The sequence below is a fragment of the Bombus bifarius genome, unplaced genomic scaffold, assembly GCF_011952205.1.
Source record: "Bombus bifarius isolate JDL3187 unplaced genomic scaffold, Bbif_JDL3187 scf7180000008162, whole genome shotgun sequence".
NCBI lineage: Eukaryota > Metazoa > Arthropoda > Insecta > Hymenoptera > Apidae > Bombus > Bombus bifarius.
The window spans coordinates 1,153,473-1,181,237 of NW_022884484.1; the positions used below are offsets into that span (position 1 = coordinate 1,153,473).

General features: G+C 31.7%; 5 protein-coding genes across 15 annotated transcripts in view; 2 read left to right on the plus strand and 3 right to left on the minus strand.

Moving 5' to 3' along the window:
• LOC117208813 (UNC93-like protein) overlaps positions 1–5,147 on the minus strand; it is a 57,075-nt gene extending 51,928 nt beyond the window's left edge. Inside the window, exon 1 of one of the 3 annotated variants that reach the window (XM_033450209.1) lies at positions 4,523–5,147. The gene's annotated coding sequence lies outside the window, so the exon portion shown is untranslated. Of the gene's footprint in view, positions 1–3,465; positions 3,764–3,830; positions 4,033–4,522 lie in introns of those variants that run through there. The other 2 variants (XM_033450211.1, XM_033450210.1) reach the window with 2 other exon arrangements.
• Positions 5,148–7,817: 2,670 nt separating this feature from the next.
• Positions 7,818–11,572, minus strand: LOC117208815 (lipase 1-like). 3 transcript variants are annotated; one of them, XM_033450214.1, is made up of 9 exons: positions 11,447–11,572; positions 10,618–10,861; positions 10,401–10,524; positions 9,381–9,561; positions 9,184–9,298; positions 8,702–8,942; positions 8,444–8,602; positions 8,140–8,367; positions 7,818–8,056 (listed from the first exon to the last, which is right to left on the minus strand). In XM_033450214.1, exons 3-9 carry the CDS (start codon positions 10,521–10,523, stop codon positions 7,913–7,915), a joined length of 1,191 nt encoding a protein of 396 aa, XP_033306105.1. In that variant the 5' UTR covers position 10,524; positions 10,618–10,861; positions 11,447–11,572; the 3' UTR covers positions 7,818–7,912. The 3 variants fall into 3 exon arrangements, with proteins under 3 accessions (XP_033306105.1, XP_033306104.1, XP_033306103.1); XM_033450213.1 differs by lacking the exon at positions 11,447–11,572 and adding an exon at positions 10,961–11,090; XM_033450212.1 differs by lacking the exon at positions 11,447–11,572 and adding an exon at positions 10,953–11,090.
• LOC117208811 (gem-associated protein 5) lies at positions 11,220–19,304 on the plus strand. Of its 5 annotated transcripts, XM_033450204.1 has the most exons (17): positions 11,778–12,023; positions 12,774–13,091; positions 13,175–13,533; positions 13,605–13,928; positions 13,995–14,256; positions 14,348–14,576; positions 14,662–14,746; positions 14,805–15,177; positions 15,291–15,576; positions 15,678–15,914; positions 15,992–16,139; positions 16,218–16,475; positions 16,567–16,777; positions 16,865–17,071; positions 17,145–17,580; positions 17,698–17,935; positions 18,888–19,304. In XM_033450204.1, exons 2-16 carry the CDS (start codon positions 12,783–12,785, stop codon positions 17,925–17,927), a joined length of 3,954 nt encoding a protein of 1,317 aa, XP_033306095.1. In that variant the 5' UTR covers positions 11,778–12,023; positions 12,774–12,782; the 3' UTR covers positions 17,928–17,935; positions 18,888–19,304. The 5 variants fall into 5 exon arrangements, with proteins under 5 accessions (XP_033306092.1, XP_033306093.1, XP_033306095.1 ...); XM_033450201.1 differs by lacking the exons at positions 11,778–12,023; positions 18,888–19,304 and adding an exon at positions 11,220–11,324 and having other exon boundaries at positions 17,698–17,927; XM_033450202.1 differs by lacking the exons at positions 11,778–12,023; positions 18,888–19,304 and adding an exon at positions 11,627–11,694 and having other exon boundaries at positions 17,698–17,927.
• On the minus strand, positions 18,517–20,141 carry LOC117208816 (nucleoporin Nup37). The gene is made up of 4 exons (XM_033450216.1): positions 19,893–20,141; positions 19,335–19,532; positions 18,896–19,260; positions 18,517–18,807 (listed from the first exon to the last, which is right to left on the minus strand). Exons 1-4 carry the CDS (start codon positions 20,040–20,042, stop codon positions 18,555–18,557), a joined length of 966 nt encoding a protein of 321 aa, XP_033306107.1. The 5' UTR covers positions 20,043–20,141; the 3' UTR covers positions 18,517–18,554.
• On the plus strand, positions 20,086–27,326 carry LOC117208812 (exportin-5). Of its 3 annotated transcripts, none has more exons than XM_033450207.1 (9): positions 20,086–20,197; positions 21,247–21,947; positions 22,029–22,337; positions 22,411–23,814; positions 23,912–24,172; positions 24,262–24,385; positions 24,472–24,808; positions 24,883–25,252; positions 25,878–27,326. In XM_033450207.1, the coding sequence occupies exons 2-9, from the start codon at positions 21,261–21,263 to the stop codon at positions 26,037–26,039; spliced, it is 3,654 nt and encodes a 1,217-aa protein (XP_033306098.1). In that variant the 5' UTR covers positions 20,086–20,197; positions 21,247–21,260; the 3' UTR covers positions 26,040–27,326. The 3 variants fall into 3 exon arrangements, with proteins under 3 accessions (XP_033306098.1, XP_033306097.1, XP_033306099.1); XM_033450206.1 differs by lacking the exon at positions 20,086–20,197 and adding an exon at positions 20,388–20,578; XM_033450208.1 differs by lacking the exon at positions 20,086–20,197 and adding an exon at positions 20,599–20,662.
• The last annotated feature ends 439 nt before the right edge of the window (positions 27,327–27,765 follow it).

Here is a 27,765-nt window from a genome sequence, read left to right on the forward strand (position 1 = left end):
TTATTTAATATTTTCATCGACAAACGCGATGAATCATCTGATATAAATTGAATTAAACAGAATCCGCCTATTAACATTTTCGTGAAAATATAAGAATTATTACTAAGAGAATTGGCTGTTGAAGTAAATTTAATGAAGATCACACTTAAATCGAGTCGAAGGATGATGATATCATAGGACAAAATTTAGAAATTCAACATTTTATTCTAATCGTATCGTAAAAATAAAAATTATTCTTTGAATATAGATTTCTCTATTAAAAAAAAAGCACAAAGAGAAATTTCGACAGAAAATTTCACGATTATATAACTTTGTAATACAAAATATGTAACACTTCACCAATAAATTTACTTTAATACAATGCGACAAAGTGAAAGAGTTACGTTTGATTCTATCATACTGAAACAGCAAATGTTTATCGCTTATTCTATCCTTTGCTTTTCATTACATTAATTAAACGGTAGGAAATGTTATAAAACTATTGACTTTCAGTGTATTTTCCTCGTGTTTAAGTATATGTTTTATGTTTGAAGTCTGTAATTGGAAGTCACCGCAAAGCTGAAAAGCAAGCGGAAATAAAGAATATACGATTGACTTTCAGTTCCTTGGAATCTCGATAGTATTCCGATTAGAATCACGGTTTACAAAGATAATTCAGCGTAGCTGTGTCTAACAGCGCCACAGCTCGTAACACTGTTCATTTGCATTCTTTTGTTCTGTGTCACAATTCGAAACAATTAGACATTATATTAGGAACGAGAAAGTGAGATTTTTCCAAGTAAAATGATCGACCATAGCTCATAGTTCGATATTTACATATAAAGGATAAGACAGCGATGATTCCATGAATTATGGCAACGATTCCATAGAAATACCGTTTTGCAAAACAGCTGCATTACTTTTTACTGTCTGATAAATTGACGTGGTATACTAGTCATATAAATTTTATGTATATTTTCTTATTCATAATCTAAAGTATACAAACACGAGGACAACCTTTCCGCGGAGTAAATATAATACCTAGATGAAATTACGTTTCAGAGATCGTGTATAACAAATCTGCCAACAACCGTGTTTTTTCAACGCATGTATACGACCGCTGAATACAGGATGTATCAGTGTTGATCGTGTTTTGCAACAACCTACCAAGTGAAATGAGGAAAACTTGTGCATATATATTTTTCGTTATTTCTTTGATTGCTTTTTAACCAGTTTAACAAGGATGACGAGTTGACTCGTCATTTAGATAGTTACCTTTTTGGAGCCAATAATTCTTTTAATTGAAAATTCCTTATCCTCTTAGTGGTGTTTTACTTTTAGTGAACATAAACTATTTATCGTCTATTTATATTTGCAAGGACTAACTGAAATTAATCTGTCTTTATCAAGCTTTTCAGATTCTGTGACTGTAAAAATTAAATTTGATTAGAAGATGATCCCGTTAAGAAGGTTAATTGACTTTAGATTAAACATTTATAATACTTATATATATATATGTCGGAGAAGAGTCAGGAACAGGATTGTGGGCGTTTGATAGACCTCCCTTGGAGTTGGCCATCGTTGTGTGATAACGAAGACGCGGCCTGATGCTACGAGTATGGACACTACCGATTCGACAATCAACAGCGGTGATTGGGCACTTGCGATGTTAGCGACGTTGGTCTTAGGTTCGATGACGAATCCACGGTCAACGGGATGAAAGAGATACTTGCTCTAACTCAAACTCACTGATCGTCAGGCGCTGCTCCCTTCGTCGGTGGGATCTCAAGAAAGAATGAATCTTCGTCCCAATGATGCCACAGAGGAAAACTATGATGGGGTGTGTCTAAGGACACGAGATCATCGGATCCGTCTGATATAGCCCTCGTTCCGAAAGTAAGGGAAATTGACGTCGCTGTCAATTGGTCAGTTTGGGACAAAGACTGTCTGTCCGTTTGGAAAATCTTAATTGCCGGAAAACCTCAGGTTTTATAGCGGGTCCTCGGGCTAACTGGACTTCTGTTGTGTACGCGCCTCAACATCAGGTATTCGTTGACCGAAGGAACCGTTGGAATGTTTTACTGTCAAGTACCTCTATTGATATTTCTTTTAACGAGGATCATACTATAATTCCACACCTTTGCTAGGCGAAGCGCCCGTCCCGTTGACCGCGGCTACGTTCGGCGACTGATGATCGCCTTGAGCCCAAGTTTATTATCACAAATCGCAAACAAGTACAATTGAGCAGGATGACGGCAAATTGTTTAATTACGACTGTAAACTTTAATTGCAATTTTACGGATTTTCCCGAAGTTCCAGAGCGACGGCTCCGGTGTCCTTTCATCTCTGACATATATATATATACAAGTATTCTTATGTTTTATATTTGATTTGTTACAGTAAATCTTGTTTAATTCTGCTGCGACATTCGAATCTTTAAATTTCTCGTCTTAACCCATTTTAGCAAAGCTATTTCATATTTTGTTCACACTCGGGATATTTTTTAACGTTAAAAAAATACAAATAGATGGAAAATTATCGGTACAACGCAAGAGTACCTATATCAAGTTTTGAATATTTCCGCAAGTCATTTAATACTTATTTTTGTTCTTGTTTATTCATAAAATAATTAACATTTATTAAAATACATTCAAAATAACTTATCTCTAGTGATATCCATTATTCAACGAAAAAGGTGATATCATTATTATCCTTACTAATATGCCTCGTATGATTTTAAGCGACTTTGAACTTGAAATGTATATCGTAACTCGTGTTGTGTTTTCTTATTTCTTTTTAAATAAATCACACCTATAATAATGCATGCATTTACAAATATTTCTCATTTAGAATCTTAGCCATTAATTTTTTCAAATGTCGTTAAACTTGGAATTTCAGATATCTATAACTTACAATTTCTATGCTACATCTTTCGCTATACATGTATGTATCTTATATTATACTTTTCATGATTCTATATTGATTTAAAAAAGTTCTCTATATTTATCTTCTCCTTGTCACTCAGATTTATTCTCTATATAAATCTCATTATTTATCCTAACCTCTTTTCTACCCTAATAATTATAACCTCATATGATTCTTATCTCATTTAATACGTCAACTTGTACGTATATTAATTACACTTGAATAAATTGCGAGACAAATCAAATCAGGAAGCTAAACGTTCATTTAAAAGTCACCAATACACGACGAATTCCAAATTTATAATTCTGTTTAATATCTATGATATAAAGAATGAAATTATATATGAAATATCGTAGCAAATTGCTCACCTATACGTACGTATTACAAAAAAAGGCTATATAGTTTATTTCAGGATTACCATTAAGCCAGTCATTATATTAAATTCGCAGAAATCAAAATAACCAACTGCATAAAGTAAGTAAATTTTACAGTTTCATTATTCGACAAATTTTAATTACTTAAATAATTAGTGTACAACATCTCAAAGAAAAAATGACTTACTTCCAGAAATTTATTTGTCGTAAAAGTATCACACACAAACCATCGTGTACTCCAAGATAAATTTTAAAAGTAACATTTGCGACGTCATCTTCCTTCTATACTTTCGAGATTATAAAGTTTATCTCGAATGTCGACTAACAACAAATTCACGCACAACTATCTAAACCACTAGTAAGATTATCTAACTTATTCACCTTATACGTGGATTAAGATGTCGCTATGGTTCCCGAAAATACGAAAAACGCGGCACAGAATTCAATTACATATTCGACTTAGGTAATCCCACGAAACACAATTGACACGTTTAAATGTTGATGTTCTTGTAGTTCTAGAATATTCGTATCATTGGATAACGATGTCGTTACCTTACATGATCTGCTATCAAGTCGCGACAAAACACAGATAGCCGATCGTAAAGTTTCAATGAAAACTCGCCTCATGCTCCTTGAGTAGGTATTTACTGGCTGTACCATTCGTTTCGAATTACCGTTATCCGCGTTTGAATTCGGTGATCTACGCAACGAGGATCAAGTGATCGTGATAAATTTACGCCAAGTTATAGATCACGGACCGATCGAGTCACGAGATCTCGTGAACTGATTCGCCGGGACCTTTAAATTCGCTTTTATGAGCGTGTCACGTGGCGTTGTAGGTATATATCGGTGACGATTTCACGTTACACTTTCTGCATGTGGCAGGCCACTATTTTCGTTCGTATCCGATTTCTCGCATCAGCTTTTTCCATGGTTACTCCAATGGCGCGCACAGGCTTGGACTCAAGCGGAATACCGATACCCGATAACTTAAAATAAATGAGGTCGCCAGTGATAAATATTAAATAACTGTACATGTGCAGGCCACGGCTTGCACGCGTATACCTGTTCGCGATACCTTTGCTTTTGCTAACCCGATCAAGAAACGAGCAATGAGAGGATGATCGATAATAGCGAATGATCATAAAGAGAAAGGACTCGATCGATCTGATGGTAACTATTCGTACTTTTATACGATCTCAACAAGGATAGATAGATCGAAAAAGAATAAAAAGCTCGCTTACGTGTTAACGGTGTTGGATCGTCGGTTCGTCCAATCGACAAGATTTTCTTTCCTTCTTCTTCTCGAGTTTCTTCCGATTTCTTCGCCGCTCCAGCGCTCTTACTCCTTTCCTCGCTTCTCTAATCGGCTGCGCGCGATCAGAGGTGTCCGAACCGAATGAAAATACGGAAAACGAAAAAGAAACGATTTTCTAGATTTGAATGCTCCTTGGCCACGGGGCAACACTTCTCCCTCGTTTGTATGTTTCCTTCCGTGGAGAAAGGCGTGTTGTTCGTGTTCGAATTTTTCTTTCTCGTTTTCCTCTCTATCTTTTCCTTTTTGCTTCTTCAAGATCGAGCCTCACCGCACGACGACCGCACGAGACCGCGGAGAACCAGCACGCGAAGAGTAAAATCGGTTTTGAAGACGAGAGCGTATGTGTAGCAGCGAGCAACGGCGAAATCAACGAGCTTCGAAAGCGTGGAAAAACGTAAATGAATCTTATAAAGTAGCTACATCCGAACGGTTCGGGGGTTCGGAGACAACTGAGCCTACCGGCGGACTTTGGAATCGGTGAGCGGTGTGTGTCGGTTCGCCGGACTCGCGAAGACTTCTCGAGTTCGAGGCTCCGAGAGTCGTGCTCGTTGTTTTCTTCTGTCTTTCTCCTTCTTTCTATATCTGTATTTCTCTCTCTTTCTCTCTCTCTCTTTTGGTACACCAAGTGCACGGTACACGCGCGTTCTACCTTCGCGACGAGTTCGCTTCTGTTCCTCCTGTTTCTCCTTCTGCTCCTTTTGTTCCTTCGGCCCATGGCTTTTCTGTATTACCAGCCGCGCCTCACCGCACGCGGACCCACCGCAAAACGCAAGCGCACGACCAAACCACGCACGCACGTGCGTGTCCCGCGACTTTGCTCGTGTACAACCCGATCTTAATGGTACGATGAAAATCGTCTTGTTTGCTCGTTGTCTGCCGTCTTCCGCTCGTTTGTCCGCAACAGATTCAATATTGGTTCTTTTTTTCTTCGTAGTTTCTTGCCTCTTTTTAATACTTTTTTACGGAATTCTAGGGTTCTAATGAAGTATCAGTGGAAGTTGTGAATCTGACAGTCATACAAGAAGACTGGTAAGAGTAAGCACATAAATACTTATACTCAAAGCTTATACTAAAAATTATAAAAATGACACACGATGAAAGATGCATTACATACAAGATGTCTTCGCGAACGTAAAGTGCAATATTTTACCAAATAATTAATGAGAAATAAATTATCCATCATAATAATACGTTTGAAAATTTCCCTAGCACGAATGTAGGAATTTAGTGATTTTTAAATATCTTTTATTAGATAAGTGTTAGGTTAACAGAGTTTCGTTACATCATTTCACTGACAATTCGAACGGACTTAGACAAATGAAATCGCAGAAAAAAGTTTCAGATAATCACTACGATCGATGCAAGAAATGAAAGTAAGAAGGAACAACGTTCATTTAATATATTCAAATAGGCAGGTTTGAATCTACTGAAAACGAATAAAGAATTAGATATGTATGAAAAATACATTCGCACGTATATGTTTGTATGGCGATTTGTGGTTTGTGAATGTTGACATGAATTAATGACATGGAGAATTACTGATCGCGCTCAACTATCGAGAACTAGTTGAGTAGTTTTGTTTAATAAAAGTTTTAATAAAAGTTTAGTAAAAGCGTTCTTTGATTAATCTGTTAACGTAAACAAATCCTTCTTCGGTTTATCAGTGCGAAATGATTCAATTTTTTCCGTAATAAACAATTAACAGTAAAAATGAAAGTGATGTTCCTTTTATAATATATGTATGTATATGCATAGTAGTATGTATTGAATTAAAAATTTGACATTAAAATCTTCTAAGAGAATTAACCTTAAAATAAATTTTCAGGAAGTCGGATTTCCCTCATTAAGATTAAGTTATTAACTCGAATAATGGTCATATAATTGGGATAAACATAAAGTTCATTGTTATCCGTTTATGGTTACCGAATCATTGGTGTATTATAAACGGTATATTGCGTTATAGTAAGCCACTTAGCACGTGCATCTGAATGCATTAAAGATCGCAGACGGTAGGTCACAATACGGTTTTAATACGATTCTTTTGTCGTCTCTGAATCAGTATGGTTGGTATATACCAAGAATACAACAGTCTTGAGTAACCGTAAAGGAGTTCCAAATTGTCCAACCCCAAGAAATCATTCGAAGAATTTTATGGCTTTCGATCTGGAAAATCCTGTTACGGGACAACTTTCTCAAGAAATGACCTTCTAGTTTCTTAACATCCGAAAAACCTTTCTTTCTGTTCGTGATAAATAAACACCATCATAGGTTGTTCTCTCAACGATCTCCTGCTGATCTGAAAAAAGGCACAATTACGAATGATCAAAGACATTCGTTTTTATCACGTGATGCAATAAGGATGTTGTCCAGATACGCATAATAAAATCTCAAGCCCGTATGTAAAGTCGCATCCTTGGTATATCCCTGGGGGACCCTCGGATGCCATCAGTGTTTTTCCATTACACAATCATTAACAGAACTTATCGACACTAGAATTCTCGTCTAATGTATAGGTGCTCTGGGAACACCTTGAAGATGACCACTCCTCTATTAGATACTTTTTGTGAGAAAAAACGACGGAACGTAAAACAAACCAGCGATATTCGTCGACGTGAATGATAATGAATATCAATAGAATTCGCCTGAAATCAAGCAAACAGCTGAAATAATATTGCGAAATTAGTTTATTATTCGATACATTGATGTAATATTTTGTCGTGTGGAATAGAAATTTGTCTGAAATTTTCACCAAGTAGGCCATGGCTTTATGGGCCGATTTGTAGATTATGACATCAATACTTTTTACGTAACATCGGTGGACGGCAAATACCTTAGTTGGGTTAATATTCAGGATGCACCACTGAACCGATCGGCTGACCAGATTATTCACGTCCAAAATCATTTACACGTTACAGCTGTCTCGTAAAAGGAATAAAGAATATTTGGACAAACAGGTAGCTGATGGTTTCCATTGTTCCATTATACGTAAGATTTTATTTATGCGTAAACACGTGTTTATGTGCAAAGAAAATCTTTTTTTTTCGATCCTAAGGCTAGTTTATTGTTTAGTAAGATTTCTACAATAATACGTTAAAAATGAAATGTTAGTATTTTTGTAAAATTTAAGTTGTAATATGTGACATTTATTTTACATTAAATTTTTATTCTTTTGTAATAAATTACAAATAAAAGTAATGGAAGGTATTAAAAATCGGAACACATGTAATAAGATATTCTTTATTCTATAAATGCATCCTTTGCATACATTAAATAGTAAATAATACCTAAGTCTGTCATGTTTTTAATATCTCACGGACTAGCTCAGCATATCAAGCAACTTTTTATATACTAGCTCAACAACATCTGTAGCCCACAGAAAGTCTATGTGATTAAACTTCGCGAATGGCACTTTATAAATAATTGGTTTCCTTGGTAATTCGTTACTTAATCTCATCACATCCTAAATCGGAAAATGTAAAATTATAACAAAAAAATACCAGTATTTAAATATCTATATCCTATTAAAATGTATGAAATACATACAACAGGACTAGATAACCAATCATTATCGCCGCAAAACAATGTGATTGGCATTGTAATTTTCGATATATTGTATTTAGGTGGTTCGGTGCTCTTATAAATCTCCATATTTCGCTTTGCACCATAGTCATATTGTTTGAATTCTCCAGATTCTATTCCTTGGCCATAATGAACCACGGTCTTCGAAGACGTACCAGCTGGTGCATGGTTCAAAATCACAGGCAACAGCGTCTGCAACGATCCGAGATTTGCATAAATAATCAAAAGCTAGTGTAGCAGATTTCTACATAAGTCATTGTATACTCACGTAATTAAATTGCGCTTTGTCGAACCCAGTAAGAACAAACAGCGAATTAGCACAAATTTTTTCCTCCCAGGATTCGAAGGTACATAAATATTTTGATAGGAATTTTAAAACTTTATTTTGCGGTAACAACTCACCTTCCCCCAATAGAGAGAAAATTATCTAAAGATCAATATAAAAATATTACAATGAGAATTTAGATGTTACGTTGAGAATATCATTGGAGTTATTTATTTATTATTTATTTATTATCCTTTTTACCTTATCATATGCAAGCGGAGCTATATATCGTAAAGGACTTTTTACGTGCTTCATAAATACTACTGGAGCAAGACTGTACGTTGATTGCAACAGTCTTGCTATTTGCGGCCGTTCGCTAGCCATCACGTAGAAACATGTTGTACCCATCGAGAATCCAATATACGCTCTCAAAAAATTTTCCTTCAGTTTTACGATATAAGTGATCATTGCCGGTAGATCATAGATACCTGACTCATGCCAACTAAAAAATTTGTTATTATTAATGTAATAATTATACATAATTAATATAATAATTATATACATATAATTATATAATTTATTTCTGTAATATCCTTGTTAATTATCTTTTGTTATATGAAGCAAAGTTTTTTATTTAAATTGTTACCGCCAGCATATTACAATACGCCTTATATAATTATATATAATATACCGTTCTCTTGCATATTTTTAATCGTTATCAATCATTTCTTTTTTACGAGTACCTGAAATCCCAAAACTTTAAATCTTTGTGAGATAAGGAGACATGAGCTCTTGAATATGTATTACCACGAAAATTTCCGAACCATACATCATAGTCGCGATCAGCTAATAAATAAGCTACAATAAAGAAAAAATATTATTATATGATATAAAAATCAATTAGTATTTGTAAGCTAAAAGACAATTTGTGTTTTTGTACCGAGAGATTTCCCTTTTCCAGATACAACCCAATCTGCAGAACTACCTAACAGACCATGTTGCAAGAAAATCGCGGGAGATCCAGGTTTCCCTGGAATCCGATGCATCGTCAATAGATAACCATCTTCCGTTAACGTTACATGTGCTTCGGCTGGATAACCGGCTTTTCTTATCATCTGCAGCTAAAATAAAATAATTCAAATTAATAATGAATAATCATTACTCACTAACTACAAAAATATAAAATACCACAATGGACAAAGAAAAATTACATTATGCATATTATACTATTGTCTACATCTTAAACAGTTAAAATTATCTTTAAAAAATCTTTCCAGAATCGTAAAAATCTACACACAAATCGAATTATAATGCATTTGAAAATATTAATTGTTACACTATAATGTGTTTAATTGTTTCAATAACAACGACAACAATTTTTTTAGAGGAAGAGAGAGAATCGTATTTTACTTAAAAAGAATAATATTCTTAATTATGTATGTATATAGATATTTATATGTTGGAATTGTGTTACATCATAAAAAAATGTTGCTACCGTCGCATTTTATTTCACCATGCATTAAGCATGTTAATGTGATAAGTATATTCCAAATAGTTAGTTAACACTAAATAAACATACAAGTTCATGTACTAATTAGGAAACATAACATGTTTTGCAATTTACAGTTTAAAAAAACGAATATGTGTAATAGGTAGTACAGAAACTTTTCAATTTAAACCACTTTACTGTAAACTATTTTTCAATTATAATAATTACAAATGTTTGTAAAAAAGTATTTGAAAAGTACACAAAAAGTAAACATGCTTTTAGATAGTAGATGTATTTTCTAGAACACTTTGCATGTAATTGGATATTATTTACACTGGTAAATAAGTTAAATACGTATGCTACTCCGTAATCAAACAATAAACGATGTGCGTATCTTTTATTTCTGTAACCAATTTTTCTTATATTTAATAGCGATAAAATTAATAAAATGAAAAATGTAATTCTACTTACTGTATTAAGTTCCTCATCTGGGTTGGGATTTTCATTATGATGAAATAATTTGCCATTAAAATTGGACAAAATCGCAGAAGAGAGAGCACATAGCGATAAAAATATGACGATCTGACCTTTCATTCTAAGAATATTGGAAAACGGCGAAACAAACACTTTATTTGAAATGTTTAACAGTAAAGAAACAAAAGAAAAAGCTCCATATAATACACTTTACTTGAAACATTTAATAGTGAAGATGTGATGATACTGCCGCTCAAGTTGCTCTCCGTAAGGTGAAATATTATATGTACATATTTGTCATCCTCTTTAGCGCCGAACTTTATCACTATGAATGAGTTTCAGGCATTATACGTTAATCACAGTTTGTGATTCACGGTCCATTTCAATGTCGAAAAATTAATTCATTAATTTGTTTTAAATTATACTAAAATTCAGTGTTTCTCCGTTGTTTGTAAGATCTGAAAGCTTACGATGTAAGTAAAATTTGCATATTTTGTCTTATATATAGTATATCTACCGTACTTCGCGAGTAGAGAGAAAAATAATTACACGCATACATCTAGTTATCTGAAATATGTCATACATCATACATTATATTTTATCACTTTAGATAATTTATTCATTTTCGAAATAAATTTTTTATGTGAAAACCAAAAGTCTCTCTAATATTTATTTACTTATCGTTTATATCTTTGTTTACTATTTTTAATTTCGATAATTTATTCGCTATCTCTAATTTCTACAATATAAATATTTTATATAAGTATATATTTGATATACATTTTTTTGATACAAAAAAATGTACAAATCAAGCCATAATATTTTTTTAAATCGTTCTTCCATTTTTGATATAAGGTTCAAAAATATAATTGAATTTCATATTAATGATCATAGTTCACGAATCATGGATAACATTTGCAGGTAATATTTATTTTCATTACTTATTAAAGAAACAAAATTATGATTAATGATAGATAGAAAATATATGTTATAAAGATAATTATGTTTATGTTTGAGGTTATGTTTATGAGAATTTTAAATACATTGTATTATAATGTCTCTTGTTTTCTATTACACTAGTCTTTAAGTAATCAGAACAAATGTATGTCAAACACTTATTTTAACACTGTTAATTGTTTAAATAGTGAATAAATCCATATTAATAATTATATTACTATATGTACCATAGAATAAAACTGTGATATTCATGTGCTTGTCGATGTAGGATATTCACTTTATTACTTTTTTATTGATATAATTTTCTTAACAGATTTTAGGAACGTTATTTAAGGTTTGTAAATAAAATATTGATTTAAAACAAAAGCGTTAAAATAAATGTTTAATAGAATACTACATACTTTCAAGCATATGTATTTTTTAAACGTTTTCTTAAAGCCGACAAATCATTTTGTCATAATTTTATTTCGTTCAATCAACACATTTAATAGTTCATAGAAGACCTACAAATATAATACTTCTATAAAGATAGTCTAAATTGTATTACTTCCAATATATTACGCATATGTTTATTTCAAACTATTCAATGTGAATGTCAAATAAGAACCGCATAACCTTAAAAAGCTATAAACATGTGATCTTACTTCTGATAAGAAAACTTCGGTAATCTGAAAATTCTAATTTTTTAAAAATTGTGTTGGCTGGTAGCGGACCTAAAAAAAGATATCAGCTATTTTTTTGCCTATTTTCGATGTTTCATGATGAAAACATTCTTCGAATGGAGATAGATGATACCCTATTGCCCTTTGTATCTTTAAAACTATAGTAGATATAAAAAAGATGGTTATAACAACAATTAACGCAATAAAAAATTTTTGTTTATATAAATATGACAATGATATCTGACATTCAAACATAAATAATCCAATGCACAGATCTTACAAATTTCTTGCTTTGGTATAGCTTTTCATGTGTACTTATAAATACAATGATGTTTTGGAATTTTATATCATATACAGCACTCATAGATTTGTTCACATTATTTGATAAGTTTAACATATTTAATATATTCATTTGCATTTATTCTACATAATTTTCGATGTGACAGAAGATTTTAAATTTTTCACAATAACGGTGGTGGTAGATTTTTTATTTAAACAGCAAATTTTTATTACTCTAATAGCATCATCTTATAAAGCATAAAAAACCATTCAATTTTTATTCTAACCTTTTTTTTATATCTATTATACGCTTGAAGGTGTACTGGGAAATAGAATAATATCTACTTTCATTCAAGGGATGTTTTTACCCTAAAAACCCGAAAATTAATAAAAAAGGAAGATCAAAATTTTCTGGTTACCAAAGTTCCATTGTGGATATTGTATTTGAAATTGTCTTTCATTTGCATTTCAGCTGATAAAAATGAATGAAGTAACTTTACCACCCTCGCCAAATTGGTATTTAAGTAATATTCTTGCTTGTTCTTTTAATGGTACTATAGCATGGGGTGCTAGAAATATAATTGTTATTGGTAAACTTAATGAAAATGATAAAATATTACAATACTCTATTATTAAGCATGGTCACAAATCGAAGGTGACATGTCTTGCATTTACTCCTCAGTTTGAAGAAGTAAATGCTAATTTAATAGCCTCCACAGGAGATGATAACACAATTAAAATATGGAATTCAGAAACATTATCTGTAACTTATACTTATCTCTTAGAAAATGTAATGTAAAAATGTTTCTATATTAATATACATATATGATAAATTTATAGTGATATTATATTTAAAATATTTTTTAATTTCAGGATAAACAAGCAATAGGCGTAGAATGGTCCTATAAAAATCCTTATGTTATATATGCAGCAACTTCTGATGGTTATGTATTATCATGGAATGCTTATTTTAATACTGTTTCTTCAATTTCATTAGGAAAAGTGATACCTACTTATATTTCTTCTTGTCCTCATGATCCACATCTTGTAGCTGTAGGCTCAAAGAGTGGATTAGTTTATATCGTTAATTTTCAAGATAAAGGGAAAGTAGTTTACAAACTTAGAGGACATGATACTGAAATAGTTAGCTTATCATGGTGCCCCTCAAAAAATAATGTAATAAGAGGAAATTTAAATGAAGATTTACTGTTAGCTTCAGGAGGGAAAGATAGGTAATTTAAAAAAAATATATGTGCTTTTAACTATAATTTTAATGTGTTCATTTTAAAATTGCAATGTGTAGATCAATTTTCATTTGGAAAGCTGGTGGAGATGGACGTTATGAAATGACAATTTCATTGCCTTCAGCACCTCTTGATTCTCAGCAGCATAGAAGTAAATTAAATGCTTCTGTAGGTAATTGGGTAGTAGTTCACTGGATAGAACCTAGACTATTGCTTACAAGTTCATGTTGGGGTGAATTAATCTCTTGGGATTTATCAACAATGATAAAAGGGAAACCTAATGTCAAAGTAATACATGCACATCACAGCAGGGGTTTATTTTGTATTGCGCATGTACCAAATACCCAAGACATTTCAGAAGAAAATTGGAGAATAAGACAAAGGTTTTTATAGATATATATAATTTATGATTAAATATGATTATGAAGCAATTACAAATTTTTGATTAATTGTAGACATACAATTTGGACTGTGGCACAAGATCGAAGAATTATTTGTTGTGGAATAAAAGAAAATAATGTTGAAATAGATTATGATATATTTACACAAAGTGGGTTTGTTTATTGCATGGCTGCTTGCCCATTAGACACTTCACATATTGCATTTGGTGTTGGAGATGCAATGTTACGATTATGGAATTTATCAGCAGCACATGATACTACTTTTGATATAACTGTTTTATGGCAAAAGATTAAGGGAAAAATCCGCGCGGTAAGACCTGTATAATAGTTTCAAAAAGTCCTTTCTTTATACATTTCCTAGATTATACTTTCTAGAAAATTGAAATTTACATAATTAATAGATAGCATGGCATCCTGAAAAAGAAAATTTATTGGCTTATGCAACTGATGAAGGTCGAGTTGGTGTATTTAATATAAATGGAAATAAATTACCTACATTGTACAGACAATATCATAGAAGTGTAATATATACTATTGGTTGGGGCCCATGTCCAAAAAATAAATATGTTTTATACTCTTGTGGAGAGGGAGAGCTTGTGTATTATGACTCAGAAAAAGTTACAAATGAAGGTAGTATTTTTTATTTTTTAATTAATAAATGATTGCAACATTATTATATCATATTTACTATAAAGCTATAATTTCTCTCAACTAGAACCAAAATCTGTATTGAAAAAAGAATGTACAGAATTTTCTTGGAAGCCAGATTTTTCTTGCTTGGCAGTAGGATTTGAAAATGGGTATGTTTTTAAATATGTTGTATGAGTTCCATGAAAATAAAAATTTTTTTGTTTTTAGAACAATTTCATTTCTTAATCGAAAATTTGAAACACGTGGATGTGCTAAGTTTGCAACAGAAATGGTGCATTGCTTGGTCTGGCATCCTGAGAGTACAGCAACAGACTTGACATTTTCTCAGCTAAAAAATTATTTAGCTGTTGCTTTTGAATCATGTACTATACTTATTTTCGATTTAACTAATTTTATAGATCATTTTGAAAAAATGGAAGATTCAACTAATAATGAAAATTTAAAGGAAAAATGTGATATTTATAAAGTGCATGAAATTGTAGCTTCTTTAACTGGACATGTACAAAATGTTGTCTGTTTAGCATGGAGTCCACATGTAAGTGGACATCTAATATCTAGTAGTTATGATGGAACTGCACAGGTATTACAAATTATGTATATAACTATATAAATATCACCGTAATAATATATTTAGGAATAATAAACATTTTTTGTAAAGATAAGTATTTACATACGAGTACTATTGGTTTTTAGATATGGAATGTTGGAACACAAGAATTAATAGCTACATATACAGGACACAATGGCCCAGTATTGTGTTGCATGTGGAGTCCGTTAGACCCTGATTTTATTATAACAGGCTCTGCAGATTCTACAGTACGAATATGGAGAGTTGCTTATAATTTGCCACAAAAAAAAGAATATAAAAAATTGCCAAAAAAGGCTAAAAAGAAACAAAATGAAACAAATAAAATTGTGGATACTATTGAAGATAGTTTATTAGAATTAACTAATGCTACATCAGAATGTTCTATTTCAGGTATTTCTCAAACTGTACAAAGTATAACAATAATATTGATGAAAGTAATAAAACAATATGTTATTATAATACAAATAACAAATATTTATCAATTTTTTCAGAGTCAAAGACAATGATGATAACAGAGACAAAAAATAAAAAAGTACGGCCATATTTCTCAAAATGCCCTAATACAACATCTCAAAAAACACTTTTACTTCATTCTCTTTTAAATGTCGTAAAAAATATGAAAAGTGAAAATTTTAATATGGAAGATGTTCAGAAAGATGCTTCGTATCATATGATACCAATATTATTTTCATCGCAAGAAAATTTTATATCTTATTTAACTACTGAAAGTAAGTTATTTATTATTTAAAAAAAATGCAAGCTACCTATATATATTATATTTGCTTTATCTTTTATCACTATATAGAATCTGCTCATATTGAGAGAAATAACTATGATGTAATCACAGAAATGGATATATGGTATGATAATCTCAAACAGAATTTAGAAGAAGCTGCTAAAGAGAAACGTCTCAATGACTTTCTTGTTTCACTTTCAGCTAGTCTGTCCATGAAGTATTTTTTCTTATTTATCTATTTTATAAAATGCTATTAAAGTCACCGTAAAAATAATCTAGCAATAATGTATTGCAGAATGTGGAAAGATATGTGTGAACTATATGCATATCAATTAGTAACTGAAGGCAATCCTTGTAAAGCAGTATCATATTTACTTTGTATACATAAAACCTACAAAGCTATAGAAGTATTTCAGGCTGCAAATTTATACAAAGAAGCATATGTTCTTGCAAAATGTAGACTTGAATCTGATGATCCAGTACTAACAGAAATATTAAAAGAATGGGCAAAACATAGTGTAAATTCAGGCAATTTCGAGCAAGCAGCATGGATGTAAGTTGTATTAATTATATATATAGTTTTTAATGTAAATTATGTTTTTATTTAAAAATTTTAATTATGTTATATATAATTTTATTTTCAGTCATACTAAATTAGGAGAATTTTCCGATACAGTAAAATACCTTGCACGCCGTAAAGATGCAGCTACGTTAATAACGGCAGCTGAAATTGCTTTTTTATGTAATGATGAAATGTCAAGTAAATCTTTAGCTGAGCAAGCAATAATTGCAACTTTGATAAATTCAGAGTATGATTTTGCACGAAATATAATAGAAAAATTTCCATATCTCAAGGTATATTTACATATATGTTTTATGTTTAGGTTTTTTCCGTATTTTAAATAATTATTGTCTTATGAAAAATGTTTGTTTTTATTTTAGTATCAAGAAATATATTTGTTAACTTATGAAGAACTTAAAAAAGTTATTAAGGGAAATGTAACTCTTGATTTGATTCAAACTTGGATAGACGGAAAATCAAATTATGGTGTATTACAAACTTTAGAGACAGTTTGCGGTGATTGTAATTCTTATTACACTGACTTGTGTCGAAATAATTTTTGCAATATTTCAGACAAGGAGAAAATGGTAAAATTCACGTGATCTAGTTTTTAACATTGTGAAGAATTGAATTATTACGTTTAATAACTCCTAATTTCAGTTATGGTTAACAATTGGTCATGAGGTTGCATTAGCAATAGCCTCTATTGAAAAAGAACAGAAATTAAAGCATATTGTTACTGCATTACATACGATCACTCAATTTGAACTACTACATCAAAAAGATTTAGAACATCTACATAGTTTTTTAATTGAAATTATCGTAAAATTAGATATTAAAAGTCCAATGGATGAAACAAGTATTTATACAAAAGCTGATTATTCTGTATCAATTAGTTTACGAGCTTATTTATGTTATGCTCTTCTAAATTGGTTTGTATATAATATAAACGAAGAATCTATTAATAATAATATACAAAATTACACCAATTTGATTGAACATTTACTTGAAGATGCATTAAATAAACAAGCAATAAGACACTGGACAGTAACAAATGAAATTAACAAATTAGAAAATCAATTAGCTTCCGCAAAATGTAAGTTACAGTAATATTGTTTAAATAAAAAATTGTTTATTAATTATTAATAATAGATATAAAAGATAAAAAAACTAACACTGATTCATTGTTAGGTAAATGTTTGTTTGTTTTTAGGTAAAATGCAAGAAGAAATTAAAACTGATCAAGATATAGAATCTTTCATGGAAAAACTAAATACATTAAAGACACAGAAGAATCAGATCCTCAATGATTTAGTTTATGTCCCAAATCCTGTTATGGTATATGGCAAAGCAAATGAACTATGCAGCAAATTGTACGATGAAACTATAAAAAATAAGTTTTTAGAAAGTATTTCCAAAATGTGGTTAGATGCTACTACATAAATAAACATGTACTTGACTTTTTTGATATATTCTTTTGATAGATACTACATTAGATACTAATGATAGTCAACAATCTTGAACTTCCTATTTTATTATTTTTATCATTCAATTATTTTTTTATATTTTTTATTTATTACCCTATTTGCATCATGGCCCTACTTAACACGTTGATGCCGGCTCCAATATTTATGGTTTTCTCCGTGGGGCGGCGCCCGAATTCAATTACTACTGTTTTACACATTTTTGTCCGATATATCGGTTTGTTCTCTCCGTTTCAGCAAATTCTAAGCTATGTATAGTTGTTAGTAAAACGACATCTTTTTTATCCTTCCATTTTATCGCTGCCATATCTCTTGTAGAATATCGCATAATAATGCGCGCTTAGTGATAGAAGACAGTCGCAGCGCACGGATTAATCCGCGTTTGGATGCAAATGGGTTAATGTATTGCACGTCTTATAGAATATTGTAATGTTATATTAAACATAATTCTATGAAATACAATTTATTTAAATGAATATTGATAAATTAAGTAATATGACTTTTTATTTATAAAAATTGTTTATAATTAGAAAACATTTTTTTATTAATAAAAAAGTCAGTTTTTTGTAATAAAATATTTTTCTTTTTAATTTGAAGTTATTTTCCAAAAACGAATTTCTCTGTCACTTGTCGCGCAGACATATGGTAATTTATAATGGCACGTTATTCCACCTATTAATTTAACTTGCCCACAAATTATTTCTTGTTCAGTTTTTATATTTGTTACCTTTAATAAATTGTCTGGTCTGCCTATACTTGCTACAAAATTTTCATAGCCAAGGAAGAACTTCACTATTAAACCTCCTTCAATGTGAAGAGGTTTTGATTCTAAAGGTGGACTGAAAGTAACAAAAATGATCACAAAATATATTATAATTATTATTTTGTTCATTGGTTAATTTTTAAATTTATTTTACAGTGCATTACCTAGGTTTGGATATATCCCATAAAATTAGCTTTCCAGCTGCTATAGCTGCAACTTTTAATGGGTTGGGTCCCCAATCAATAGACATTAAGGGAACAATATCTGTATCTAAAGACATAATTGCTTGCTGACTGCGTACATCATACATATGAATCAATCCATTTTTTTCACCAACAAGGAGCTTGCCAGATTTTTCAAGATGAAAGCTCACACTCATTCCTGGAGATGTTAAGTAAAATGTAGATATACATTTTTCATCTTCTTTTACAGCCCAAAGTTTACAAGTGTGATCATCAGACACAGAAGCCAATAATTCACCTTCGGTTTCATAACAAATTGAATTTATATAATCCTTGTGTCCTTCCATCTTGTATTAAAAGAAATGTCAATAAATTGATTCATAAAAAATAAGTTGCATTTATTATAATTCTTTAATCTCACCTGGCATACAGTGTTTTCATTCAGATCACTGCTATATAATCTTATTTTAAAATCTGCTCCAGCAACACAGAACATTAAAACTTTAGGTACAACACTCAAGGAGGTTTCTGGACTCCAAGCAATAGCATGTGGTCTAGTATCATGACGAAATGTTCTAAAAGGTTTATAAGCAATATCTTCCACTGTTTCATCTTCATCCTTATTATACAATAATAATGATAATAGTTATTATTCATTTAAAAATAATGTTTTTCTTGCAATCTTATTATATTCCATAACTATTATTTTTTGCAGTGATTAACGTTTTCATAAAACTAAAACATATATTCTGAACATCTATGACTGTTTTTCAGAGATAACAAGTAAAATTTCACTATATTATTTTATTTTCTCATTCATGTATTTTTATATCCAATTAGAAGATAAGTTGTAGATTATATCTTTTTTAACTTTTGTCATAAAAAGTAATTTTCATGAAATATCAAGCAGGTATATTATGTAAATTTTGTAAATTGAAATACCCAATAATACACGTATAATGAAACTTAATGACTTTACCTGAAATTTAATAGTACCGATGACAATTTCTTCGGCTAAAGCGACACAAATTAGATGTTGAGACCATTCGTAAGGAGATAACTCAACGCAATATATCTGTTTAGAAAAATGCAACTGATATGTAGGTGGTGTAGTTAAAGCTTCGTCCATCGTGTATTCGTATTCGTATTATTCTCTTCAATATAAGAGATGAGCTCGTATTATGATCAACAAGAGATCACCGGCATAACCTATAAAACTTCCTCGCTGGATTGTATTAATTCGGAGATTGCAACGAAGAAAATATCAACGAATATATATGAAAGGTAAATGATCATAACGAATCTCTTTTTTGGTTCATTAATATTTTTATACTATTATTACGGTATATAACATTCCATTGTAATCGGAATTGCAATTCATATAAACATAAAAAACATGCACGCGCGCTATAAGATGAGGTTAGGTCGAATTTAAACCATCTAGAGGGCAGTACGTATTTTACGTATGCTATATGTAATCGTTCAACGTGCCGCATATCCCTCAGCAAGCGAACTTATTTAACTAAATATAAGATCACCGCTTGTACACGCCGCGAGTTTTTGACTCAATAATTGACCATCAGATATGAATTGACAAGCCGTATTGACAGAACTTTTGCCAAACGTGTATCTTCGATCCGTCTCGATCTACGATCGCGTTACGAGGTAGGTACCTTCTGTCAAGGCATGCTTACCAGGGCATACTACACATACTTTACAAGCTGGTTCACCTCGTGCTTTTCTTGCATTGTAATTACACAATTTCACATTATCTAATTTCTTCCTAAATTTTTCATAGTACCTGTAAACTTCGTAGCACGTGTGAAGCTACGATATCTTTTACCAAACACGTTTCTGTTTGCTCCGTTTCCGAATTTAAATTTTCAGAATGTCAGTTTACGAAATTTAACTGTTTTTCTCATGATCTTATTTTTTTTTTATAATTTCAACATTTTGACAAAAATTTTTAGAACGTTTATGACTATCGTGTTTGTCGTCATTAAAAATTATTTTACCTTGATATATTGTATTTATAAAAGTGCTTCAGATGATAGAAAAAAGTATTAATGGTTTTTATCATTTGGAGTAGAAATAGATAATATATTTTACACATATGCTTCAAAGTTCAAGTATTTGATTACTAATTGTACTTTTTATATGTAAGTTCACATTAAATTTATATCATATAAAACTCATGTATATATATTGTGTGTACATGTTGATATAAATTGAAATAAAAAAGTATGAAATGATAAAAACCTATATTATGCTTTTTCTATTTTTACATCCAAAATTTAATAAAAAATACAAATAACTATTACTTTCAATTACAGTGCAATAGGCAGGAATGGAGTTCGGGGTAGGTAATGTTGCCCAAATATCAGCAGAACTTGCTCAAGTAGTGGAGGTGATGATGTCACCAAATGTTCCACAACAGCAACGTTTGGAAGTGTATAATGCTTGTGAACGATTTAAGGAATCATCTCCTTTATGTGCACAATGTGGATTATACCTAGCTCAGAGAGCTCCAAATAGAAGTTCAGTGGTTAGGCATTTTGGATTACAACTTATGGAACATTGTATCAAATATAGATGGACGCAAATATCTCAATCAGAAAAAATATTTATAAAGGAAAATGCAATGAAATTACTTCAAGAAGGTACAGAACCATTATTACAAGAGGAAGCTCATATTAAAGATGCACTATCTCGTGTTGTGGTAGAAATGATAAAGAGAGAATGGCCACAACAATGGCCTACACTGCTTGCTGAACTTAGTCAAGCTTGTACAAGGGGTGAAAGTCAAACTGAATTAGTTCTTCTGGTGTTTTTGAGACTCGTAGAGGATGTTGCACTTTTACAAACATTAGAATCTAATCAAAGAAGAAAGGATATATACCAAGCACTTAACACAAATATGGCTGAAATTTTTAGCTTTTTTTTAAGATTAATGGAACAACATTTTTCAGAATTTCAAAAAACGAATAGTTTAGGTTGTACTTCTGAAGCTGCAGCACATAGTAAAGTTGTACAGGTAAATTTGTTATGAGGTTATTTATGTCTTTCCAATCAATGTTTGTAATTGTATATATTAAATTATTTTTCTGTGATATAGGTAGTACTGTCTACGTTAACTGGTTTTGTAGAGTGGATTTCAATTACTCATGTTATGGCAGAAGATGGTAGATTATTACAAATATTATGTCTCCTATTGGGAGATCCAATATTTCAATGCCCAGCAGCTGAATGTTTATTACAAATTGTAAACCGTAAAGGGAAAGCCGAAGATAGAAAACAATTAATGATTTTATTTTCTGAAGATGCTTTGAGATATATTTATACAGCAGCAACTGCGGCATCACCTGTCACTGGAACAAATGAATTTCATGAAAACCATTATTTATTCTTAAAAAAGCTGACACAGGTAAATTGCAATTTATCATAAAACATTGTTATTTATATGTAGACGTAATGAAAAATGTTAATTTTTAATTTAGGTGCTAACTGGAATGGCAACTCAACTTTGTACACTTTGGGGTAAAGATGATAGTTCTAGCATTCGACCAACACATTTCAACATATTTTTAGATACTGTGTTGACATTTACTATGTATTCAAGTTTGACATTAACACATATGGCAAATGTAATTTGGATAATGCTGTTTAAACATGAACAGATAAAACAAGATCAATTATTGTTGACTTACATACCAAAATATGTAGAAAATACAGCTCCAAAACTAATAAAAGTAGCATATCCACAAGGTAGACAAGCTAATGGAATGAGCGCATATTGTCTCGCGGATTATGATTCAGTGGAAGAGTTCAATGTCTTTCTTCATCGATTCAGAACCGATTTATTGGAAGGATTTCGACAAGCCACGATGGTAGCTCCTCTGGTAACATTTACATACGTACAACAGTGGTTAACAGCCAAAATAACGAAGGGAATGGCGGATCTTCGATATCAAAGTGACCAAAATGATCCACAATACCTTGAATGGGAAGCTCTTGCACAAGCCTTGGATTCTGTTGTATCCAGAATTCTATTAATCAACGAACGACCAAGTGTACAAACTGGTCTTCAATTGTTGGAATTATGCCTTGGTTATTCTCCACAAGATCCTTGGTTACTATCTGCATTACTTTCTTGCATCAGTGCTCTCTTCGTGTTCTTATCTATGTCAACTGGTTCAATGGCTATGCCAGGAGTTGCTATCCTACCCAGAGTTCTGGAGAAGATCTTTGCTGCTCTGATATTTGAAGCACCTGGTGAAACAAAAGGTACTCGATCTAGAGCAGCAAAGAATGTAAGGCGACATGCGGCGAGTCTCATGGTTAAAATTAGTCTGAAATATCCATTACTACTCCTCCCAGTTTTTGAACAAATACATACGATGGTTCGGGGTTTAGCGAGAGAACCTAGTCCTTTATCTAAGATGGAAACTACCTTGCTTTATGAAGCATTGTTGTTGATATCGAATCATTTCTGTGATTACGAAAGACAGACTAGATTCGTTGCAGAAATAATTGGTGATGCATCAGCCAAGTTTATCGCGCTTGGATCTGAATCGTTTAAAGGGCCACTTGAATTAATGAGATTCGTAGGTTTAGACAGACCACCGGTTGAAAATATTGCGGAAGACCCTGCAGGACAGAATCGAAGCGATTTAATGATATGTATTTGTACAATACTGTGTGTTGTAAAAAGGTGCTCCATCCCCGATGATCCAGATCGTGCTGCAAGAGGCAGTTTTGTAGCCGCGCTCAGCGAAAGTGGGAATCCAGTGTATAGAAATCCTGCTACACCACATGTAATTCCTATACTGCCAACACTTTTTGCATTGCTCAGAACAATGAATGCTCTATTCATACCTACTGCTTCAGCAGCTTTATCAGAGGTAATAAAGACACTAATAATAAATATTTTTCTTTTCTTTTATTTTATTGAGTAATTTCATAGAGGAATATCTAATGTTTTTTATATATTTTTATTAGGGATATAAAAATGCTCATGAATTATTAGAAGCAGAAAAAGCAAACCTGTTAGGTTTAAATGTAACAAATGATAATGAACGAGCTTCTGAACCTGATCAGTCTTCATTTACGGCTTTAGTTCGAATGCAATCGTTTCTTACTACTATTCATGATTTGTGCTATCATATGTTAGGAAGTGGATGTCACATGATTGGAAGAGATTTCTATCAATTACCTGGTTTAGCACCAGCTCTTATCAATTCAGTTTTTTCTAATATGGAGGTAACTTTTCTTATATTTTTTCGTATACTATAACAGAAATATAATTATTTATTCTGTATCCTAATGACAGCTGTATGTGTTTCTTTCAGATGATTCCAGATTATAGATTGCGACCAATTATACGCGTCTTCATGAAACCGTTCACATATTCCTGTCCACCTGCATTTTACGAAAGCGTTCTTGTACCCGTATTGGCTCATGTTTCTACGCATAGTACGATCTTTTTATCTTCTTATTATCACATGGATTTTATTAATTTTTTATTTAAATACATCTTAATTTAAATCCTTTTTTTACAGTGTGCCAAAGGTTAAGCGCAAAATGGCAGTACATCGCACACCTCTACGAATCTGGTGGTTTGGATGAAGAAAATACAGATACACAAGAAGTTATTACTGATATGCTAAATCGAAATTTGACGAGAGATTTTGTAGACGTGTTGAAAGTAGCTCTCGTTGGTGGTGCTGCTAGTGATGCAACGCCTCCTGACACAATGGAACAAGATAGTGGTGGCATGGCTATAGATCCTCCTTCGTCACGTGGAAATAGTATAGTTGCCGAAGTTGTTAGTGAATTGGGAGCTGTTGTTCTTCGTCATCCATCTACGTGCCACAGTGTTGTTCTATGCGTTTTAGGGTAATCCAATGTCTTATTTGATATTTAATCTATAGTAGAATTAATTTTAAGTGAAATCCTATTGCTACATCTAGGGCTTTAGCTTGGAACGATTCGAATGCTAGTCTAAAGGCTACAATGTTAACTGGACCAGTTGTACGAGCATTGGCAGGTGATGGCAGTTTAACACCAGCTATGGCTGCTCATATTATGGTAGCTATTCTTCAAGGTTTACAACTTCACGGGCAACACGAAGCGAATCAAGGTTCTCTTATTACCTTGGGTGCACAAGTCTACGAATGTTTACGACCTAAATTCCCCACTATTATCGAAGTAATGCAGCAAATTCCGGGTGTTAATCCTACGGATTTGCAACGTTTCGACGAAAAGATGGCTGTAGTTAGTACTAAAGGAAATAAAGTTGAGAAAGGAAAGAAAGATCTTTTCAAGAAAATTACAAATCAGGTAAGATTTACATATTAAAAATAGAAATAGTGTACTGAAGGGTATACAGGATGCTGCATGTCCATAGAACTGGGCTGGGCTATAGTTCTGATTTCATTGAAGATAGAGAAAAATGAAATGCCATGATAAGATCTATGTTTGCTACTCACTTTTTTTTTTAGTGCATACAATAATGCACGGGGAGAGTGCAGTTGCATTTTTTTAATAGGTTTCTATAATTTTTGGTTAACCATTATGAATCTCTACAAAAACTATTATACTTAGGTGGAAAAATGCTGAGTTTAAAAGATATTTCAATTTTAATTTGACCACATTTAGTGTATGAAAGGCAAGGAAAACGTAAACACAAGCCTTCCATCCTACGTTTTTCCTTGTTTCTCATATGCAGTTTTTCACCCAAGGACCTGAATACTTTCTTGTAGGGAATTAGAAAATGCATCAAATGGTTAATGAAAAATTATGGAGTTTCATTTAAGAAAAGACTGCAATTGCACTTTCCTGGTGCATCGTTGCATACTAAAAACAAGTGAGTATCTGCATAGCATAGTATACCTGAGTATGTACTACATAAATCGTATCATATCAGTTGTGATTCACCCTGTATATCATACAATTTTCGTTGCAGCTTATTGGTCGAAGTGTTGGTCAATTGTTTCGTAAGGAAGTTAAGATAGATAATTTACCACGTATAGAAGTTTTTGGAAAGCAACAAGCGGTACGCGTAGATGAGGTATCTGAGAATTCGACTGATAGCGGGTTTGCGGCTCTATTTGCAGGACCTACGTAGCAGAAACTCCATTTAGATGACCATACTGCATGCATATGGTCTGAATTAATAAATAGTAATAAACCGTCGTGAAAACGATTTCCTACAAAAAAAGATTGAACTATATACATAAGGGAATCCTGTAACTAAAATAAGAGGACTTCATAGAATAAGTTAGTTTTAACTAGGACTTTGTTTTTAAATTATTCATAAAGTTGGACGCGCGCATACACAGTCTTGTGACGAAAGTGTTACACTTAACTATTTTACTTATGTACCGAATAATGAATAAAATGAAAAGAAAATACGCTTACGTGCGCGTTCAATGTCGATTGTGAATAGTTTATAAAAAGCAGAAAAGGGAAAAGTCAAAAAGACAGCAATCGGTTTTATTTATGAAGTCCGCTTATTTTTAACTCGGGACTACAATATACACAAAAAAATTTTGTGTTTCTCGAATATTCAGGGTGTGCGCGCGTTCGTGCATGTGTGTATGTATGTATTGTATGCGTGATGCGTATCCATACGCACGTGTAATATAAGAAGATATTCGTCGTTAAAGAAGAACATTTAGCACGTATGATAAGACAAATTACAAACAAATCTAAATAGATTATCGAATAATTGTATATTAAGTCTTACGCATTTATTACTATTTCTTTGGATTTATAAATTTTTTGTAATAATGTAAAACAAGATGGTTTTCCACAATCACGCAATGTAATACAGTTTTGTAAACAATATTTTGCTAATGTATAATACAAAGGTTGTTGATTTATATAAAACAATTTTACGATTTGGTACAAAAATTTGTATTCGAATTGATTATAATTGTTTTTAATCAGGAGCAAAATGTGTATGTTTCTCAGCACATTTTAAAAGTGCTATTTCATATGGATTTAGTTGTAAAAATTTTATTTGGGCATTTCAAAAGCATGCATAAAGTAAGCTTCATTTAAGATGATATTTAATAATAGAATGATCTTTTGTTCAGGTCATGTTATCGTCATTAAATGCGACTTTTATTTATCCTTTGAAATTTAAAATAATGCAGCATTTCAGATACTTATATGTAAATTGAATGTAATATTTCCAGATTCCGTTGTTACTTTTTAATTATTTTAGTTAATTTTATTTTATTACTGTGAATAATGCAGCATTGTAGCTATCGCATAAAAATGGATTAGTACTTTACATGACTTCCATTACACATCAAAAATAACGACGATATTTTACATAAAATTATAGATACTAATAATCATTTAATACGTGACAATCATATCACGGATTCAGAACTAACTTGACGGAGATTGTTAACAAAAAATGAAGTACTATCGCGATAGAGACTATGCTATTTAAAAGATTTATAATGCTAGGCATAGACAAAATTTTAAACTACACGAGAGTTTTCCGTTGATTCGATGTATTTGAATGACAGTTAAAATACGAAAATTTAATATTAAATTATATCTTGTTATATATAAATACGGTCAATTTGCGTATCGTATTAACATCACATATGTTATAAAATAAAATTCATAAAGAACTATATTTTCCAACAAAATACTATTGAGATTAATATAAATAGAATACAAGTTTTTAATCGAGTTCAAATTTTATTACTAGTTGAACTAATTATCGCTTTAGAGTTTAACAATTTTTCTCCAATATACGCGATAGTACGCACATTAAGATAACAATAAAATTAATATACTTTGCCTATCAATACTCCATTAATTTGCTTACA